Source organism: Psammomys obesus, unplaced genomic scaffold (assembly GCF_907164565.1).
Source record: "Psammomys obesus unplaced genomic scaffold, mPsaObe1.curated_primary_1811, whole genome shotgun sequence".
NCBI lineage: Eukaryota > Metazoa > Chordata > Mammalia > Rodentia > Muridae > Psammomys > Psammomys obesus.
Window position 1 is genome coordinate 4,021,266 of NW_026596244.1, and position 21,260 is coordinate 4,042,525.

General features: G+C 39.0%; 1 protein-coding gene across 1 annotated transcript in view; it reads right to left on the reverse strand.

Annotated features, from left to right (window-relative positions):
* Wdr49 (WD repeat domain 49) overlaps positions 1-20,381 on the reverse strand; it is a 161,008-nt gene extending 140,627 nt beyond the window's left edge. The window contains exon 1 of the mRNA XM_055596556.1: positions 20,187-20,381. Within this exon, the coding sequence (XP_055452531.1) occupies positions 20,187-20,381 (195 nt within the window). The remainder of the gene's footprint in view (positions 1-20,186) is intronic.
* Positions 20,382-21,260: the final 879 nt, after the last annotated feature.

Below are 21,260 nucleotides of genomic sequence, written 5' to 3' on the forward strand. Positions count from 1 at the left end.
GTAATTTCCTTTTCCAATTAGGCTCCACCGAGCACCTATTATCATGATAATATGTCACTCCATTTTAACTCCATTAGGATATGTATTCATTCGTTAGATACAAGTCTTTGTGATCAACATGTTTTTAGAAATGCCATCACAGATAACCTAAATGATGCTTTACTGACCCCACCATGTATTTATCAAATTAACACCGAGATTACCCATCCGTTATGATATTACTCCTTATGTCACACAAGAGGTAGACAGAATATATCCTCTGCTGTGTCCCAGTCAAACATTAGAGGGCCAGAACCAAACAGTGAAGAAGCAAGAATCAAATCCTTACTGTAGTTTGGAACATCCTACTGACACAGGTTTTTTGAAATATCCATTTCATGAAAGATGAAAGAAAGAGCTCCTCGAGATTAAAGGAAACCAAAGGGGCAGACTGACTGAGCAAATGTGTGATTCTAGATTGCATCTGGGTTTTAAAAAAAATGTATAAACAAAAAAAATTAGGAAATAAGTAGGGATATTTTAATTTTTTATTAATTACAGTTTATTCACTTTGTATCCCAGCTGTAGCCCCCTCCCAAACTTACCCTTCCTCCCTCATCTCCTCACATACCCCTCTTCAAGTCCACTGATAGCTGAGGTCCTCCTCCCCTTCCATCTGACCCTAGCCTATCAGTCTCATCAGGACTGGCTGCATTGTCTTCCTTTGTGGTCTGGTAATGCTGCTCCACCATTAGGGGGAAGTGTTTAAAGAGCCAGCCACTGAGTTCATGTAAGAGACAATCCCTGTTCCCATTACTAGGAACCCACTTGGACACTGAGCTGCCATGGGCTACATCTGTGCAAAAGTTCTAAGTTATCTCCATGAATGGACTTTGGTTGGAGTATCAGTCTCAGAAAAGTCCCCTGTGCCCAGGATTTTTGGTTCTGTTGCTCTCCTTGTGGAACTCCTGCCCCTCCAGGTCTTTCTATCTCCCCCTTCTTTCATAAGATTCCCTGCACTCTGTCCAAAGTTTGGCTAAGAGTCTCAGCATCTGCTTTAATACCCTGCTGGGTAGAGTCTTTCAGAGGCCCTCTGTGGTAGACTCTTGTCCTGTTCCCTGTTTCTCCCTCTTCCAATATCTGTCCCGTTTGCCATTCTGAATAAGGATTGATCATCTTACCCATGGTCCTCCTTCTTCTTTACCTTCTTCAAGTGTACAGATTTTAGTATGTTTATCCTATATTATCTGTCTAATATCCACTTATAAGTGAGTATACACCATGTGTGTCTTTCTGCTTCTGGGATACCTCACTCAGGATGATCTTTTCTAGTTCTCACCATTTCCCTGCAAATTTCATGATTTCCTTGTTTTTAATTGCTGAATAGTATTCCATTGTGTAAATGTACTACAATTTCTGTATCCATTCCTCCTTTGAAAGACATCTGGATTGTTTCCAGGTTCTGGCTATTACAAATAAAGCTGCTACGAACTTGTTGTATACGTGAGCATATTTTGGATATATGCCTAGGAGTAACTCAGAATTACTAAAACAATACTGTACAATAACAGATTGTCTGGAGGTATCTCAATCCCTGATCTCAAGCTGTACTACAGAGCAATAGTAATAACAACTGCATGGTACTGGCATACAAACAGAATGGTGGATCAATGGAATCAAATAGAAGACCCAGAAATGGACCCACACACCTACAAATACTTGATTTTTTACAAAGAAACCAAAACCATACAATGGAAAACATCATCTTCAACAAATGGTGCTGATCTAACTGGATGTCTACATGTAGAAAAATACAAGTAGATCCACATTTATCACCCTGCACAAAACAAAAGTCCTCAGCATAAAATCAGACACACTAAATCTGTTAGAAGAAAAAGTGGGGATGACCCTTGATCTCATTGGCACAGGAGACAACTTCCTGAAGTAGGGATATTTTAATGTCTATATTGTTTGGTAATACATGAGGTTAAACTTTCTCAATGCTAAATGGCCTTATGGTTATGTAGAAGAATGTGTTTGTCTCTGCAGATATATGCTGAGCTAATTAAGGCCAACTTATGGGGCCTTAAAGTTACTTTTAAATAATTAATGTAAAGCCTGTTATATAAAATAGGTATAAAGTAAAAATAAAGTGTCAAAATATTATGAATTCAAAATGTAAAACTATTTCACTGAATTTGTCTTCCTTCTTTCATGTTTTCCATGTGTTTGGTAAAGCTTTAAACGTTCCCTACCTCTATGTTACATCGCATGTCCAATCACTCAACAAGTTCTGTGCATCACAACTATGCATGTCATTTTAATCTCTCTTCAGTCCCTTCTGTAGTGGCAAATCCACTGTACCAGCTTTCTAATTGTCTTTCTTCTTCCTCTGTGCCTACTGTCAATAACACTTTTATTCCTACAGCATTCTAAAAATACACAGGCTTAAAAGTTGTCTCTGAATTAGCAGTCTTCTTGTGTGATTTCCATAATTAAAACATCCTCACAGCCCTCAAGATAAACCTCACTTCCTTTAAATGTTTCCATAAATCCTTCCTGATGTTGTTGTAGCTTGGTGCCCCAGTCTCATCTTTTATTGACCTTTGCTTTTGCAGAAGGAATATTAGAATCTATAGGGATTCTCTACCCCAGCTAGTTCCCAAATAACCAAGACAGAGAGACTATGATTTATTTTATAAGCTTTGAAGCACAGTAACTGGACAGATATCAAATTTCAAAGCTATTTTTGCTATTTCCCAGATACACACTCTAAGTTACTTGCCATAATTGTTCCTGCCTGAGCTGTTTTTGTTTTGTCAGACCAGCTATCATGGCCATGTGCTCATGGTCCTTACTGCTCCATGGCAACTTTATTCCCTCTGGTTTACTCTCCTCCTGCTATATCCTCTGCTTCCCCTCTCTCCTCCTCCAGACTTCATGGTCCCTCTGAGACCTCAAGCTGGGAACCTAAGCTCTGCCTACTTCTCTTCTGCCCAGTTAATAGGCCTTAGCAATTTTATTAACCAATTAACTTTAACTTTGGTAGTACAAGGTTTGCACAACAAAGACCAGTGTACATGAGAATGTACTCGACTGCAACCAGATCTTCAGGGCCAGTAAATAGCACTAGAATACATAGCACCAAACCAACTTCCAACAAGATGAATTCTCAGATTCCTGAAAGAAGATAACAAAATGCACCATATTGGTCACATATGATGTCACATCTGTAATACTAGCATGTGGGTAAACAAGGCAAGGGGGTCAAGAATTTGAGTACAAGTCAGGCTACATAGTGCTTTCAAGGCTGAACCTGGCCTACACAGCCATGTCCTGTCTAAATCAGCCAAATCAATGAATGCCTCATACTCCTTTCATAAAATGAAGCTTTGTAATTTTTAGGAAATTACTTTAACTCTCATCCTACCTGACCGAATGATGTCTTACCCTCAGATGAAAGCTTCGATGTTTCTTATGTGAGAAAGTTTCAGGGAGACCTCTTGCTGGTGTGAGAAAGTAGTTTCTTGTTTGAGTCTTAATTGTTCCCTAAAGGCTCATGTGTTAAAGATATTCATTGAAACCTGTTGAGCTTTGAAAAAGTGGCTGGAGTATAAGATCTCCATCTTCATTTGTAGATTAATCAACTAAAAGCATGTGCTGTGATATCATTGGGACGCAAGAAAAATTGAAAGCTGGGAACGACTTGAAAAAAGTTGATTACAGTGGGCATGCCTGGGAAGATATGCGTTGTCTCTAGCCTCTTATTTTACAGGCCTTGCTTCCTGGAAATCAGCCAGTGATTAACTTTCCTATGTATGACCTTCTACCATGATGTTCTACCTCAGCACAGGCTCAGAAACACAGAGCCAAGTGAACATGAGCTGATCTATCTGAAACTGAGAATCAAAATAAACCCTTCCTTCTTTGCATCATTTTCTCTGGCATTCTATAACAGTGATAAAAATTGACTAGTAAATCTCCTTCTGTTTTCTTCTAAATCCAATGACAAATCACAATGTACCTGTAAGTTTACTTTCAGTGTAGTCTTTAGTGAGTAAAGTCCTCAATCTAAGTATTTTTCAGTTGCTATATAAAGGCAATTATGTAAATATAATGTTGTAAGAATGAGAAAATGAATGAATAGAAGAATATGTGAATATGGGCATTTTATAAATACTCTCCTATGTGTTGCAGATACCTAGTTTACCAATAATAACTTTGGAGTGGGAGTCAGAGTACATAATGATGGCAAAGAAATAGAGCAATAATGTATAAAATAAATGTGGAAAAGTAGGAATAAGTTTGAAGAATGATATGATGATAGATTTTCATGATAAAAAAAGATACAAAGCTTTTTTTTCACAGTTGTTAAGAAAGAACTTTATTAGTAGGAATTTATTAGGTTGCTAATTAAGGCCAACAAGTGATAAAAGAGACATCATAAAACTAAAAAGCTTTATAGATGAAGGAAGAAGATGCCATAGAGCTCAGTAAGAAGGCATTCATCCCTAGTAGTATAGACTTAGTCCATTACCGATGAATGGTGAGACCACAGAACTTAGAGGAGAGCCTGTCACTCCAGCTTTCATGAACCAGTGATAATTTTAATTGTATTCTAAGTGTGTATTCTTTTGTTGCTGTTGTTCACTTTACACTCTGATAATATCATGTGACACAATGGTCTGGCTGAGGCCAAAACTCAGATAATCAAGAATAAATCCCTTACTTGAGAGTTCTGTTTTCTCACCTCTTAAATGATGGTCTCGTGGTTTCTTGTTGAATCCTAAAACTAAGTGGAAAAAAAGCTGATAAAAACTAGAAGAACAAAGTACTATAGAAGGAACAGCTTCTGTGTTCATCACAGTTTAAATTCAGCACAGTAAAATATGCATTTTGTACTGGAATTACAGAATCTTAAGTAACTATGACACATTGACATTTTAGTGACATTTGTCTTTCATTGAATTATAATATAGGCAAATTGTCCACAAAAGTTATTTGCTGTACTTGTCCCACTACAAATGCAGTTCTATTTTTCTGTAGTTGAGACTTCTACACATATTAACATATGCATTTTTAAATTTTTTAATATTATTAATATTTTAATGTTATGGTTATGTGTGAATCAGAATTTCACTGATTAGTAAGTATTAACAAGTATATAAATATGCCTCATTCTTTTTTTATAGCGAAGTGTTACTGTTCTTTTTATAAAACTGGTTTGTTTCTCTCTTAACCCAACTATCACTATTCTTAACCCTCTAAACTAACTGGTTTCCTCCGAGGGTAAATCCCAGGGAAACTTGCACTTTGTTACTTTCCTGGCTGAGGTCTCTCTTCTGGTCCAGCCTAGTGTCCACCCATGGCTGAATCACCTTTTTCTCTAGCTCCTCCTCCCTTGGCTAGCAGGAAGCCCAGCCCTATTCTTTCCCCATGTTCAGCAATTGGTGGTAAGCTGTTTTATTGGCAAACAAAGATTCAATTGCAGAACACCTTTTATACAACATTGAGAGGAGATTCTTAGAACAAGGATTGCAATCAGATATAGGGGATACAGAAATCAGCATTTGAATCACAGAATAACCTTTTGCCTACAGCTAAGGTTTATGAATCTAGTGTATTTTACTTACCCATGCACCCACTGATTAATGTTATAAATATTCTAGTTTATAAGCAGTAGTATATTAATATCCTGATGCGTGTGCTTTTTCTCTGTATTTATTTAATTTTTACGGTATCTTATATAAATAAATATTCATTGCTTTTTTAAGATTATGTGTGAGATAGATTTATAGATAGGTCAATTGGTCAATAGATAGATGAGAGAGAGAGAGAGAGAGAGAGGGAGAGAGAAAGACAGATAATGTCTTTCAAACATTTTTACAACTTACTATTTTAGGAATTGCATCTATTTTTCTTGAGTTTTATTAAACATTGCTGTTTTATTGCTGAGTTTTATTAAATGGTGACTATTATTCATGACTTTCACCTTTGGCAATTTGGTGACTGTAATCTTTCCTGATTACAGCTTTAAAGCACATTCCTAATTATTTCAAGTGTCTTTTTACTTGATTGGCACCTACTTATGTGAAGCTCTACCTTAAAGCATAACGTTTATTATATATAAAATAAAGCTACATGTGTTTTGTACATGGCCATATGTGGAGAAACAAACTCTTGGAATTAATAATATTTAGTGGGGATTAAGAATAATTAGCAGATTTAAGCATTGCTAGTGGGAGCAATGCAGTAAACGGCAGTGTGCCAAGGTAAGGGGAAATGATGTTGTGATTCTTTTTGTAAACTATTCTTTTTGAGACTATAATATAATTATATGATATCTCACTTCTTTTTCCTCCATCCAAACCCTCCTGAATACTCCTCATTGCTCTCATTTAAGTTTATGACCTCTTTTTAAATCTACATACACATGTGCACACACACACACACATATATATATGCAGACACACACACACATATTCCCAAATATAATCTGCTTAGTCTTTAGGTGTTAACTTTATGCATGTTTTCAGGGCTGACACTTTACGTTCCGTGTTTTGTGTTTATGTTTGTATATATGATATATGTATGCATGCTTTTATGTGTGAATTCAAGCATGCATGTGCCATGGCATGTGTGTGTGTGAAGATGAAAGGATGACACTGAATAATTAGTGCTCACTTTCTACCTGGTTTGAGACAGGGTCTCCTGCTCACTACTGTGCACTCCAGGCCAGTGGCTTGGGAGGTTCTAGGGATTCCTGTCTCTGCCTCCCCTCTTACCACAGGAACACTGCCATTGCTTATACATGCCACCATCTGTAGCTTTACACCCTTTTCTGGTTTCTTTTACAACATTCTCCTGCTTCTTGATTTCCGTTAGCTATGCCAGTGTTTCACTTTCAGTCCCTTTAATGATGTCCTTGCAGCCTATTCTTAAGCACTGTGCCCTCTGCTCCAGATCTTTAATCTAATCTTCACCATGGTCTACCCATCCTTGTGGAGGTTCCCTCATCCTGACCTCTCCCAGTAATTCCTTGACCTTGAGTCATCTTTATACAGGTAATAGTGTTTTTTCTAATAAAAGTATCTGTGGTAAGAATTACAAAAAGGGCTCTCTATTCCTCCAGATTTAATCCCCCAGTCTTACTCCAAGCTCTGCAGCAGAACACGTGGCAGACCTCTCTGGCCTCCTGTTCCTATCTTCTGTAGATCTCACAGATCTGCCCCTTCTAATCTCTCTCCTCCCACCTGTTATTTTTCCCAACCCCCAATCCTAGCAGGCACCCCCTGCAAACCCAAAGGCCACTCTGCCAGGGCAACAAGAAGGCTGATGGCAGATCCACACCTCTCTCTCTGCTCCTCTAGATTCAGTACCCCAAGTTTCTCCCCAGCTCTGTAACAGAAAACCTGCTGCTGTTCCCCTTTCCTCTCTGACCTTCCCCTCGACCCCATCCTCACCCCCCCCACCCACTCCACTTTCAGAAATGGACACATCATCCACACAAAAAAGAAAATAGGGAACTATTAGGGCCAACAGACATTATAAACCAAGTGGACCTAACAGATGTCTTCAAAACATCTAACCCAAACACAAAACAATATATCTTCTTCTCTGTACCTCATGAAACTTTCTCCAAAATTGACCACATACTCAGACTCATAGCAAGTCTCAACATGTACAAGAAGTTACATAAGAAATACCTTCCTGCATCCTATCAGATCACCAGGGATTAAAGCTAGAAGCCAACAATAAAAACAAGAGAAAACTTACAAAATCATGGAAAATGAATAATTCTCTACTCAGTGAAAAACAAGGAACAAAAATATCTGGGTACAGGTTGTTTTTTTTTTTTTTTTCTGAGACTGATTCTCCAACCAGGACCATACATGGATATAACCTAGAACCCCTGCTCGGATGGAGCCTATGGCAGCTCAGCATCCAAGTGGGTTTCTAGTAAGGGGAACAAGGTCTGTCTCTGACATGAACTCTTTGATCTGGGTGGCTCTTTGACCTCCCCACTCCTGAGAGAGGAGCAGCCTTGCTAGGCCACAGAGGAGGACATTGGAGCCAGTCCTGAAGAGACCTGATAAGCTAAGGTCAGATGGAAGTCCACTGATAGTCCTCCCCTATTAGTGCTTAGAGAGGGCCAGGAAGAAGATGAGGGAGGAAGGGTAGGATTGGGACAGAATGAGGGAGTGGGCTACAGCTGGTAAATGAAATAAATAAACTGTGATTAATATAAAAAATATAAATTTAATAAAAATAAATTAATTTTAAAAAAGGAAAAACAAAGATAGAAATAAGGAAAGATATTAAAGATTTTTCTAGAATTCGATGAAAATGGATATGCAGTACACCCAAACTTATGGGACACAATGAAAGCAGTGTTAAGAAGAAAGTTCATAGCACTATGTGCCTACATTTAAAAAAAAAGAGAGAGAAAGGAAAAAAGAACATGAAAGATCTCATACTAGCAAGTTTATAGCACACTTGAACACTCTAGAACTAAAAAAACAAGTCACTACTGAAAATAGGAGACTTCAAGAAATAATCAAAGCAGGGATGAAAGCAATAAAATAGAAACAAGGAAAATAATACAAAGAACCAATGAAACAAGGAAAATAATACAAAGAACCAATGAAACAAAGAGTTGATTCTTTGAGAAAAATCAACAAAATAGACAAACCCTTATCCAAACTAACTAAAAGGCACAGAAAAAATATCCAAATTAACAATACCAGAAACAAAAAGCAAGACATAACAAGAGAGACTGAGGAAACCCAGAGAATCATAAGGACATAGTTTAAAAACCTATATTCCACCAAATTGGAAAATTAAAAGAAATAGATAATTTTTTAATAGCTACCACTTTAAAAAGTTAAATCAAGATTACATAAGCAACTGAAATAAGTATATAGCACCTACTGGAAGAGAAGCAGTCATTAAAGCCCTTCCTAATGAGAGAAACTGTGGTCAGTATTAAATAGATAAGAGAATAAATGTAAAAAGAAAGAAAGGGGAAAAAAAAAAACAGTTCTCCCAAAAACAACAACAACAAGCCCAGGGCAAGATGGTTTGAGTGCAGAATACTACCACACTTTCAAAGAAGAGTTAAGGCCAATAGTCAAAAAATTATTCCACAAAAAAGAAACAGAAGGAATACTGCCAAATTTATTTATGAAGCCACAGTTACCCTGATACCCAAACCACATAAAGATTCAACAAAGAAAGAGAATTACAAACCCATTTCCTTTATGAACATAGATGTCAAATACTTTCTAAGAACACATCAAAAAAGTCATTCATGGATCAAGGATGCTTCATCTTAGAGATGCAGGGATGGTTCCATATGTGAAAATAATTAAATACAATCTACTTAATAACAAACCGAAAAAAAAAAAAAAACATCATCATCTCATTAAATACAGAAGAGGCCTTTAACAAAATCCTATACCACTTAATGAGAGATTACAGAAAGAACTGACATACCTAAACATAATAAAAGTTATTTACATTAAGAGCATATAACCAATATCAAACTAAGGGGAGAGGAACTCAAAGTAATTCCAGTAAATTGTGAATTGTGACAAAGTTGCCCACTTTCTCCATATCTGTTCAGTATACTATTTGAAGTTTTAGCTAGAGCAATAAGACAGATAAGAAGATCAAAGCGATATAAATTGGAAAGAAAAAAGCCAACATATTATTTTCAGATGACATGACAATAAACACAAATGACCCTAAAAATCCACCAAGGAACTGCTATAGCTGATAAACACTTTCACCAAAGTGGCTGGATACAAGATTGCCTCAAAAAAAAAAAAAATCAGAAGCCATCCCATATACAAATGAGAAATGGTCTAAGAAAGAAATCAGGAAAACAACACCTTAGACAGAAGCCTCAAATAATATAAAATGCCTTGGGGTAATTTTACCCAGACAAGTGAAATACTTATGTGATTAAAAACTTTAAGTCTTTTATGAAAAAAAAAAAAATGAAGAAGATATCCCAAGACGGAAAGATCTCCAGGCTCATGAATTGGTAGGATAAACATAGTAAAGATGGCTATCCTACAAAAGCAATCTAAAGTTTCAGCAAAGTCCCATCAAAATCGCATCACAGTTCCTCACAGATCTTGAAAGGACAGTTCTCAACTTCATATGGAAAAACAAAAATCTCAGGATTTCTAAAACAATTCTGTACAGTAAAAGAGCAGCTGGAGGTCTCATTCTTCTCTATTTCACTTGTAGTGTGGGGCTATAGTGATTCAAACCGCATGATACAGGCATAAAAACAGACACATTTGTCACTGGAATCAAACTGAAGACCCAGACATAAATTCACACACCTGCAGAAACCTGTTTTTTATATATATTTTTAAAAAGCCATAAATACATGCTGGAAAAAGAAAGACAGCATTGTCAACAAGTGGTGCTGGTCAAACTGGATGTCGGCATGTAGAAAGATGCAAATACATCCATATGCATCACCCTGCACGAAACTCAAGTCCAAGTGGATGAATGACCTCAACATAAATGTAGACACCCTGAACATGACAGAAAAGAAAGTGGAGAATAACATTGAATGGATTGCCACAAGAGACAACTTCCTGAACAGAACACTAACTGCTTAGCTCTAAGGTCAACAATTAATAAATGGGACCTCATGAAACAAAAAAGCTTCTCTGTAATGGAAGTTTTTGTTTCTTAAAAACTTGGTTATCTTACGTCAATATGTTTTTGTTATAATCCCAAGGGTGGGATTTTAGTTTGTTCACAGCTGATTATTTTTAGTGTAGAGGCATGGTCTCTGCCAGCTGGCATTAATTAAATTCTGAGGCCTTTCAGAGGTATAAATGTGATAGCCCAAAGGAATAAGGTGCAGCAGCTTGCAGGCTGCAGGGTGCTGCTTGCTGCATTGGTGGCTTGCTGGTTATCTGCCCTTTTGGATAGCCTCAAGACAAAGATTGGTGCTGTCCCCAAAAATCCTACATGACCCTACCCAACTGGAAGAAATAAAGAAGGCTATGTCCCCTTTCCTTTTCAACCTCTTTTTTTTCCTACCTGGGGCTAGAGGTCTGGAAGGGAGGTATAAGATTTAAGGAACCCCAAATAAAGTAGCATTTGAAAAACTAGCTCCTATACTTCTGTAAGGCAAAGAACACTGTTGAGCAGACAAAGCAGCAACCTCCAGAATGGGAAAAGATTTTATAAACTCCAAATCCAATAGAGAACTAATATCCAAAATATATAAAGAACTCCAAAAATTAGGTATAAAAAAATCCAAATAGTCCAACTTAAAAATAGGGTACAGAACTGATTTTAATTTTACTTTTTCAATTATAATAAAGGAAACAAACACTTAAAGTGTTTAAATGTTTAAGTGAAAAACACTTAAATGTTTAACATCTGTAGCCATCAGGAAAATGCAAATCAAAACTACATTGAGATTCCATCTTACACCTATTAAAATGGCTAAAATCAAATACACAAGTGACAGTCCATGCTAATGAGGATGTGGAAGAAAAGAACATTCCACCATTACTGGTAGAAGTACAAACTTGTACAATGACTATGAAAATCAATATGGCCTTTTCACAGAAAGTTGGGAATCGATCTACCTCAAGCTCCAGCTATACCACTCTTGAGAATATACCAAAGGATGCTCCAACCTACCACAAGGATATTTGCTCAAACATGTTCATTGAAGCTTTATTCATACTAATCAGAAATGGAAACAATCTAGATGTCCCTCAGCAGACAAATGGATAAAGAAAATGTAGTACACTTATACAATGGAATATTACTCAGCTGTTAAAAGAGATGACACCATGAAATTGGCAGATGAATGAATAGATGGAACTAGAAAATAATCATTCTAAGTTAACCCAAACTTCCAAAAGATAAATATGATATCTATTCACTTATAAGTGGATATTAGCTGTTAAGCACATGGTAACCAAGCTACAATCCATAGATCCAGAGGAAACAGGAGAGGTCTTGGGATGATATGTGATGTCCCTGGGAGAGGGGAAGTAGAATAGATTACTGGAGCCACATCACTAAGGGCACTCTCTCTCTATAATGTCTGGCTGTCGCTCTTTACATCTGTCCCATCTGCTGCCGGAGGAAGCCACTCTAATAATCACTGGATAAGGCACTGCTCCATGAGTAGAGCAGAATACCATTTGTTTTTTTTAGACCAGTACTATTTGGTTTTACCTTAGATCTCTGGGTGATCTAGTCTCTCAATGTTGGTTACCCAAGCCAACTGTGGGTTCTTTCTCCTGGAGTGGGCCTTAGGTCAAACCAGACATGGCTTGCCTACTCCCACAAGTTCTGTGCCCCCACTGCCCTAGCACATTTTGTAGGCAGAACAAATTGGAGGTCAAAGGTTTTCTAGCTATTTTGTTAATAGAGTTATAGTCTAAGTCCTTTCTGATACAATGAGTGAGAGGGGGCAAACAAGGACTTTATGATTTATTCCTGAGCAAGCATGAGGTAGAGCTTTGGGAATTCACCAGGGACAATTTTTAGGCTTCTAATTTCTAGGTATTTCTGACCTGGTAGTGTCTTATGTTACTAAGGGTGTGCTATCTTTGCAAACACATGACAAATGTAGCAACAAAATTATGTAGGTTACCATTTCCTTTTCATCGGTTTTTAAAATTTTTGTTGTTTAATTACAATAAAGTTTGTCAGTGTGGCTGTCCCCTCAGTCCCTTTGTTGGGACTGTCCCTCAGTGCTGAATTGTGCAACAAATGAAAGCAAGTGGCACGCTGCCTCCCAACACGCTTCTCCATGGCTACCTTCTCTGTGGCAGCCTGACCGGAATACAAGGTTATAACATTTGTTCACCGAAAGCACACTTTACCGTCTCCCCTCATGCGCCTCAGTCTCTATAACAAAAAATACAGGGAGAAATTGGGAAGGCTGTGGCCACGTTAGAGATCCTTACCAAGTTGTGTACAAAGGCAGCAGCATTTGGGAAGACACTCTTTTCATTCAGGCCAGCGCACACCTTCATTTCCCTGACTTTTTGGTCGTGACACTGTTTCCTAACACTGCCCATACATTTTAACAAGTCAGACAAAACCACCAAAGAATCTCCTCTGCCAATTTCAATTGTGCCAGTTGTAGGTGCATTGGTTCTATTCAGATGGTGCTGAGGAGGGCACCTGCAGAGCTGTACTGATTTTCTGCTTCCATCCAAAATAAGTATTTGATTCCACTTCAGGGAGCTGAGGGTGGGAGGCTCTAGCCTGCTTCTTTTGTTCAGCAGGTGGCAATTGATTATGGCTACCGAATGAACTTTGTGCTACATAATAGAGTTACAGATTAAGCTTTGCTTATTTACTTTCTCACAAGTTTCCACTGAGGTGCCTTTAGAAAAGAAAAGCTAATAATAAAAGTGTAATGGGTCATTCTTATCTTTTTATCCTTCAAGCCTTTATCTGCAGTGATTTCACCCTAGGAATTGTTTGCTGATTATGCAGACTCCATCTTAGAAAAGCACAGGGCCTGAACAACCTCAACTTAATGCACTTGGATTTTTTGTTGTTGTTGTTGTTGTTGTTGTTTTGTGTGTGTGTGTGTGTGTGTGTTAAGGCTTTGTCCTCTTTGAACCTAGTTCAGTACAGTAACACCTCAAAAGAAAGTTGGCTTGAGCTGGTGGTGGATTCTTGAGGCTCACAGGCAAGTTGGCATAGTATCTGGGCAATGGAAGAGTGCCAAGACACAAGTTAGCCCATCCCAACATCTACCCCATCTGTGAAGTGCAGAATTGAGTGAAGATACAAAACTGCAGAAACCCCATGACACAGGACAAGAACAGATTAACCCAAAAAAGTCCTAGGATCCAGTATTGAAAGTGTGGCAGAAGCCAAAGGTCTTCAACCAGACCAATGACTCATTGCAATGAACATTTGTGAATGAAGCTCTAAGGGCAAAACTGTGGGACACACTGTGACACACCACAGCTTCCACTGCAAGATGCTTTTTTTGGCTTTGCTTTGTTTTGTTGTTTTGTTTTGTTTTCATTGGGGCAGGGGTGGTTGCAAAAATGGAGAGTGGATATGGAAGGATGGGGAGATGAGCGGAATTGGGATGCGTGATATGAAATTCACAAAGAATCAATCTTTTAAGTTTAAAAATTGAGAGTGATTAAGATATAGCCGCAAGGTTGTCCATCAGCCTCTACATGTACCCATATACATACATGCGTACCTGCCACCTTTGTGCATCTTCATGCACAGGAACATGCACATACATACATACTTAACATACATACTTACATACACATATGCAAAAAGAGAATTAAAACTAAAAAGTCTGTAGGCCTTGGGCAAATGATAGACTACAATAGGTCTAGCAAGTCAAACCTGCAGCAGAATGCATGAGCCAGGGACTGAAGCAAACATGACAGTTGATAGAAGGAATTCAGAACTCAGTCCAGAAAGGCAGGGATACTGAATAAAATGTGGCTCTAAATCAAACAGATAATGGAGCAACCATAAGCAGAAACAGAGGTACACAATAGAGAGTGTGAGGAAAAGAAATGCTTGGACACATTGCAGCCATGTTTCAAAAGAATCTCAACATACATGGAGCCCCTGTTGGGCTTTTCAAAGAAATCTCATTTCCCTTGGACCTCAATCTCCATCTTTTAACATTCCTATAGCACCAGCAGCCACAGCCAGTCTTTCTTTTGCAATTACTGGCTTTTGAAATTCTAAAGAAAATGTAAAGTAAAACATCCAGGGACCGTGCCTTTTCTCAAAGCATTGCAAACTCTGCAGAAACCTTGGAGCAAGGCACTTTACAGTTCTATGAATAATCCTAGCTCAACTCCCTTCCAGCTGATATGTAGCCATTTGACACCATCAACTTGAAAGAAAATAAAACTCTATGTTCCCTTTTAGTCCTTCCACCCTTTCAACTTCTTTGTTCCAAAATGGATAAAGACATCAATTAAAACGCTTTGTCTGCAAATAGAATGGAAAATAAGAGAAAATGATGCCTTTGTACTCTCTGGGAAGATTCTCCTGTGAAACTCTCATTTCCTATCATAAATGAAAAGAATACAGGACAATAATGGCAAGTGTCATTTGGAAGCTTAACTTCTTTTAGAACACATGAGTTAGAATCAAGGTAATGTAAGATGTTATGTGGTTCGACCTCTGCTAATCAAATAAATTATAACACCTAATGCTCATTGAGAACTTTTCTGTGAGACAAGCACTGCTCTAAGTACTTATACCCCACCTGGTTACAATAAAGAAGTTACAATTTCTCTATGCTAGAAATAAAGGCTCACCTATAAGTGGACATTAGCTGTAAAGCAAAGGATAACCACGCTACAGTCCACAGACCAAAAGAAGCTAAGTAACATGGAGGCCTCAGGGTAGGAGAAGGGGAACCCATAAATCTTACTGAGATGGGGAAGTAGAATACACATTGTGGGTAGACATGGGGAGGAGACTGGATGGGGTTAGGGTAGATAGGAACAGGAGGAATTGGGTAGAGGGAAGAGAGAAGGAGACAACTGGAACTGGAGGGGGACATCTCTGGAATGAGCTGAAAACCTAGGGCAATGTAAACTCCCAGGACCTATGAGGGTAACCCTAGTTAATACTCCTAGCAATGGGGTGTTTGGAGCCTGAACCAGACATCTCCTGTAACCAGGAAAGACTTCCAATGGACTGACTGGGACACAAACCTAGCCACAAAGCCTTCAACCTACAATTTGTCCTGCCTACAAAATGTGCAGTGGTACAGATGGAGCAGAAACTGAGAGAATGGCTACCCAATGATTAGTCCAACTTGAGAACCAGACTATGAAAGGGAGTCACCCCTGACATTGATATTCTGTGATACTCACAGACAGGAGCCTACCTTAACTGTCATCAGAGAAGCTTCTTTAAGCAACTGATGGAAACAGATACTGAGACCCACAGCCAAACATTAGGTAAAATTGGTGAATCATGTAGAAGAGGGGGAAGAAAGATCTTAGGAGCCAGAGGGGTCAAAGACACCACAAGCAAACCCTACAAGCAAATCAACTAACGTGGACCCATAGGGACCAAAGAGACTGAACCGCCAACCAGTGAGCATGCATGGGAATAACCTAGGTCCTCTGCACATATGTAAGAGCTGTGCAGCTTTGTCTTCATGTGGGACTTCTGACATTGGCAGCAGGGCCCATCCTGACTTTGTTTCCTGTCTTTGGAGCCCCTACTGGGCTGCCTTGTCTAGCCACAATAGTCTCCTAGTCTTACTGCAACTTGAGGTGCAGAGACTGGTTGATGATACCTATGGGAGCCTCCTCTTTTCTGGAGAAAAAGAGAAGAGAGTGAATGGGAAAGAGACAAGAGAAGGGGAAGGATTGGCAGGAGAGTAGGAAGGGGAAGAGGAAAACTGGGTGGAGGTAAAGTTAATCAATCAATCAATCAATTAAAAAGAAATAAAGGGCCAGGTGTGATGGTTCATACCTATAATCCCAGCATTCTGGGAGGAAGCAGCAGGTGGATCTCTGTGAGTTTAAGGCCAGTTTGGTCTACCAAGCAAGTCCAGGACAGCCAAGGCTACACAGAACAACCCTGTCTTGAAAAAAAAAGAAGAAAGAAAGAGAGAGAGAGAGAAAGAAAGAAAGAAAGAAAGAAAGAAAGAAAGAAAGAAAGAAAGGAAGGAGGGAGGGAGGGAGGGAGGGAGGGAGGGAGGGAGGGAAGGAAGGAAGGAAGGAAGGAAGAAAGAAAGAAAGAAAGAAAGAAAGAAAGAAAGAAAGAAAGAAAGAAAACATTAAAGCACAAAAATACTGGTTACATAGCAACACTGTAAGTGGCAAAGCTGTCCAGCATGTCTGACTTACGCCTCTCAAACACAGTGCTAAGTATAACTAACTACCATTATGTCTACCATTGTATAATGGGCATAATGACTTGCTTTGTTCCTATATCAATCTGTGTGTGTGTGTGTGTGTGTGTGTGTGTGTGTGTGTGTGTGTGTGTATCTATGTGCATTTGTATTTGGGGACCAGAGATCAATATCCAGTGTCTTCCTCAACTGCTTTCACCTTACTTTGTTGTTGTTTTGGTTTGGTTTGGGTTTTTGTTGGTTGGTTGTTTGGTTAGTTGGTTGGTTGGTTGGTTGGTTGGTTGGTTGGTTGGTTGGTTGGTTGGTTGGATTCTTGAGACAGGGTTTCTCTATGTAGCCTTGGCTGTTCTGGACTCAATGAACCAGGTTGGCCCCAAACTCACAGAGATCGGTCTCTGCTGGAATTACAGGCATGCACTATCGTGCCTGGCTTCACTTTACCTGTTAATACAAAGTCTCACACTGAACATGAAGCTATCACATTCAGCTGGACTAACTGGCCAGGGAGCCTTGTCTCCAGCTTCCCAACACTAGAATTCCAGTTTTTTTAGCTGTCAGCTTTTACAGACATACTGGGATCAGACTCGTATCCTCATGCTTAACCAGTCTCTCCAGAAGCTCACTGCAGATCAAAATACAAAACATACTTTTCCTTTTTGTTTCATTTTTGACATTTTGCTTATTTATTTGTCTGTTTGTTTATGTGCTTGCATATGGTCAGCATATACCACAGGACACATATGAAGGTCAGAGGACAACTTTGTGGAATTGGTTTTCTCTGTCCACTTTTCATAAGATTCAGGGATCAAACTCAGGTCTCCAGGATTTTTTTTTTCAGGCAAGCCTTGAGAGTGCTGCTGTGCTGAAGGTATGCCTGGCATACCTACCCAGCAAAGCCACCTCCCTGGGTCACCCTCTCGGCATTTCCCCTTATCTCCTCCTGACACTGAGCCCGGGCTGTGCACCTGCCAATCGGTGGTTCCATCCTGTCTGCTGTGTGTATGAAGAATGAATGCACTGCCTGTTGTTTCCTGAAAGCACCCCTGCGGCACTCCATTTTAAAAGGAAAACTACCACAGACTCCAGATGTTGTGGAAGCTTGGAATTTCACTCTCTTCTCCTTTATACTCTACGTGCTTTTTGGTTTGCTCATCTTGTAATTTCAAAATAAGTGGTTAGTTTATTGAAAAAAATAATATTACACGCAGCACTCAAACTTCCTTTGGATGTTGTAGTCTGGATTTGGTTCACTCAAGGCTGATCTGTGTTTCAAAGGGCACCCAGACCTGACATTTGTTAGCAGTTTCCTAACCCACCTACTTTATAACACCTTAACTCCCCTGCAGATTCCAGCATTCAAATCCTTTGTTTTCAGCATCAGAACAAAACTGCCACATTTCTGTTCATTCTGGAGCCAAAGCTGTCATAATCCGCTGTTATATATTTTGATTGTCCTCAAGCTGTCAAAATGTTCTCAGCGACTATCAAAACATGCCAAATTCATCTGTAGCAGTGGGCTTGTGACACTGTAATCTTTCAGACAAACGGGGTTAGACAAATAGCAAATACAGAAAAATTAAAAGAATGAAATGCGGTATGCCCAGTGTTATTAAATATGATAGAGTTTGCTACATAGAAATGATTGATATTTACCAAGGCAGAATCTGAATTGTTGTACAAAGCAGTGTCAAGTAGATTTCAACAGTAAATGTTTTTCTTTAGTTAATAATATTTTTATTTTGCTCTGCCTTTGTCTCTGTCTCTCTCTATGTATGTGTGTCTGTGTGTGTGTGTGTGTGTGTGTGTGTGTGTGTGTGTGTGTGTGTATACATGTGTCCACAGAGGCCATAAGTATCACTCCATCTGGAGCTAGAGTTACAGGTAGGATGTGAGATGCACTACATGGACCTGAACTCAGGTCCTCTGGTAGAGCTTTACAAACGCTCTTAACTGCAGAGCCGTCTCTCCATGCTACCACATCTATTTTTACTTTGAGATAGCCAAAGGTTAAAATATGTGCCAGTTACAGTTCGGTACAATTGCTGGATTTCATGTTTTATTAATTTTAAGATTGAATTCCAAAACATTTTTTGTCTGATTCCAATTAATAAGACACTCCAAGAATGCCCTGGAAGAGCTGAGGGAGCCCTGAGATCACATCTTAGCAAGTATAATGAAGTGAAAGGACGGAGGTTTATGTCTGCCTCAACTCCCCAGCACTGAATGCCCCTCTTCCTAACTGCATTTGGAAAGTTAAATTTCATTTTGAAGTATGTTACTCTTTATATGTAGTTGAAGAATTATAAACTAATTGGATAAGGTAAGAAGAGACAAAGTATTCAGCTTTGGACATTGGTCATCATGTGATTTATTTTCAAAGTGGAATTAAAACAAAACCCTCAAACTTTGCTTTGATTGCCATCACTCCAGGAAAGAACAAGAGGCCTCAGAAGCAGGTCCCTTGTTATGGGGTTGTAGGCCTCCACAGTACCCATACTGACTTTGAAAGGGGCTACATCCCTCAGAAGGAGGCAGAAGTGAATTTTCACAAACTGAACATGTGAATTTGCATTTTCCTAGTTCTACTTCCGTATCAAGTACAATGTTAGCTCTTTACCAGGAGGTTCATTGAGTTCTGGCTTTTCTCATTCAGAGGTATAAGTTTTACTTTTTGGTAAAATGTATTAATTTCTAAGAAAATGTGCCAAAATAAATTTACTTTTGATACTGATGATAGTGTTATGTAACAACTTCAAATTAATTGATAGTATTTGTCCCAAAAAACTGAAGGGTAATGCTACTACACATTCGATGTTAAGTGTGAGTCTGACTATTTTCAAGTCCCTTCTTTGAGTATTAAATGTATTGAAGTACGTGTGTGTGTGTGTGTGTGTGTGTGTGTGTGTGTGTGTGTGCGCGTGTGCCTTAGTGTGTGCAAGCACACATTCGTGAGTGCATGTAGGTAAACATGTATGCATACAAGTATGTGGAAGCCATAGATCAGTCTTGAGTATCATTCTTTTTGAGACAGGGGTGTTCATTAGGACTGATTGGCTCACTGACTATGCTGGTAGGCTGGCCAGGGAGCCCCAGAGAGCTTCGTATCTTCACTTCCTCAGCACTAGGATTATAAGTGAGCAGCTGCACACCTGGCTTTTCACATGGGTGCTAGGGATCAAACTCAGGTCTTCATACTTATGTGACTGACACTTTAACTGAGCTATTTCTCAGGCAGGATGTTAAGGTATTACTAAACAAGAGAGTGTGTTTCACATTACCATCTTCTGTGAAGAGCCCAAATCCTCTGGTCAGTAAGCTTAGCACTTACCTCGAAGACCCGTTGTATCTTCACAAAGTCCTCCACGCTGAGCTGGTTTTCAAGGGGGCCTACACCACAGTCTTCGCTAGCAGTAGCACCTTCCGTTTTCTCAAAGCTTGTTGGCTTTGCCTGTGGCCCCATGTTTAATTCAAGGGTGGCATTGGAACAGCTCCTAATAACGTCCCCGTCCCCCCTCTTCAGCATCCTTCAACTCCCTGTGTTTGTTCCTCTTGTTGCTGCTTCAACAGGTGCCTTTGAAAAGGAGTCCAACATAGAATAGAATTTAAAATGAAAGTTTCAAACATACACTTAAGAGGCAAAGCCTTTGAACAAAGGTAGGAAATGAAAGCCTTCAATACCTTCCCTTCCTTGAAACCATAGTTTGTTTTCAAAGCCTCTAAGTCAGCTCTTTATATTCTGTTTAACCTGAACTCACTTGGGCTTTGCCACTTCATAGCTACTGACAAGGAAACCCCTTCTCGTCCACATTTAAACGAATTAGAAAGCAACTTTTTTCTAACCTCTTTGACTAACCTTGAGGACTGCTTTCACTCATGCTTTTCAGCTGTGTTTTCTCTTCTGGGGATGTTTGGGGATGAAGGTGCACAGCTCCAAAGCTTCCCCACCTAGTGAGGTTCCTGCACCCAAAGGCCACCTTCCCAGTAACACAGAGTTGTTTGTTTTCTCTGGTCTGGTGCTTTTGTGTGTTTCCTGGTAACCAACATCAAGCCAACTGACTTTCCCTTTACTTCCCTGTGCCTGAATGACTGAACAGAAGGTTTGACTCTTTAATATAATTTTGAAGTTACCTTTTTTTTGGAAAATTTTTCACTCTACTCACTTTTTTATTAACTGATGTCCTCTATTATTTAAAGACAACTTTGGTAAGTATATTTCCTATGAAAAAAGGCTATATAATTAGCCAAAAAATAAAAAAATAGAGCCTGACATTCAAGAATTTTATACTTTCCACTCACAACTTATCTTACTTGTATTTACTAAACATATATTCTTCATATTTCCTTTGTCATAGGTTATACATGCATGTTGTAAGGATAACTCAGAAAAGCCTTTAACTCATTA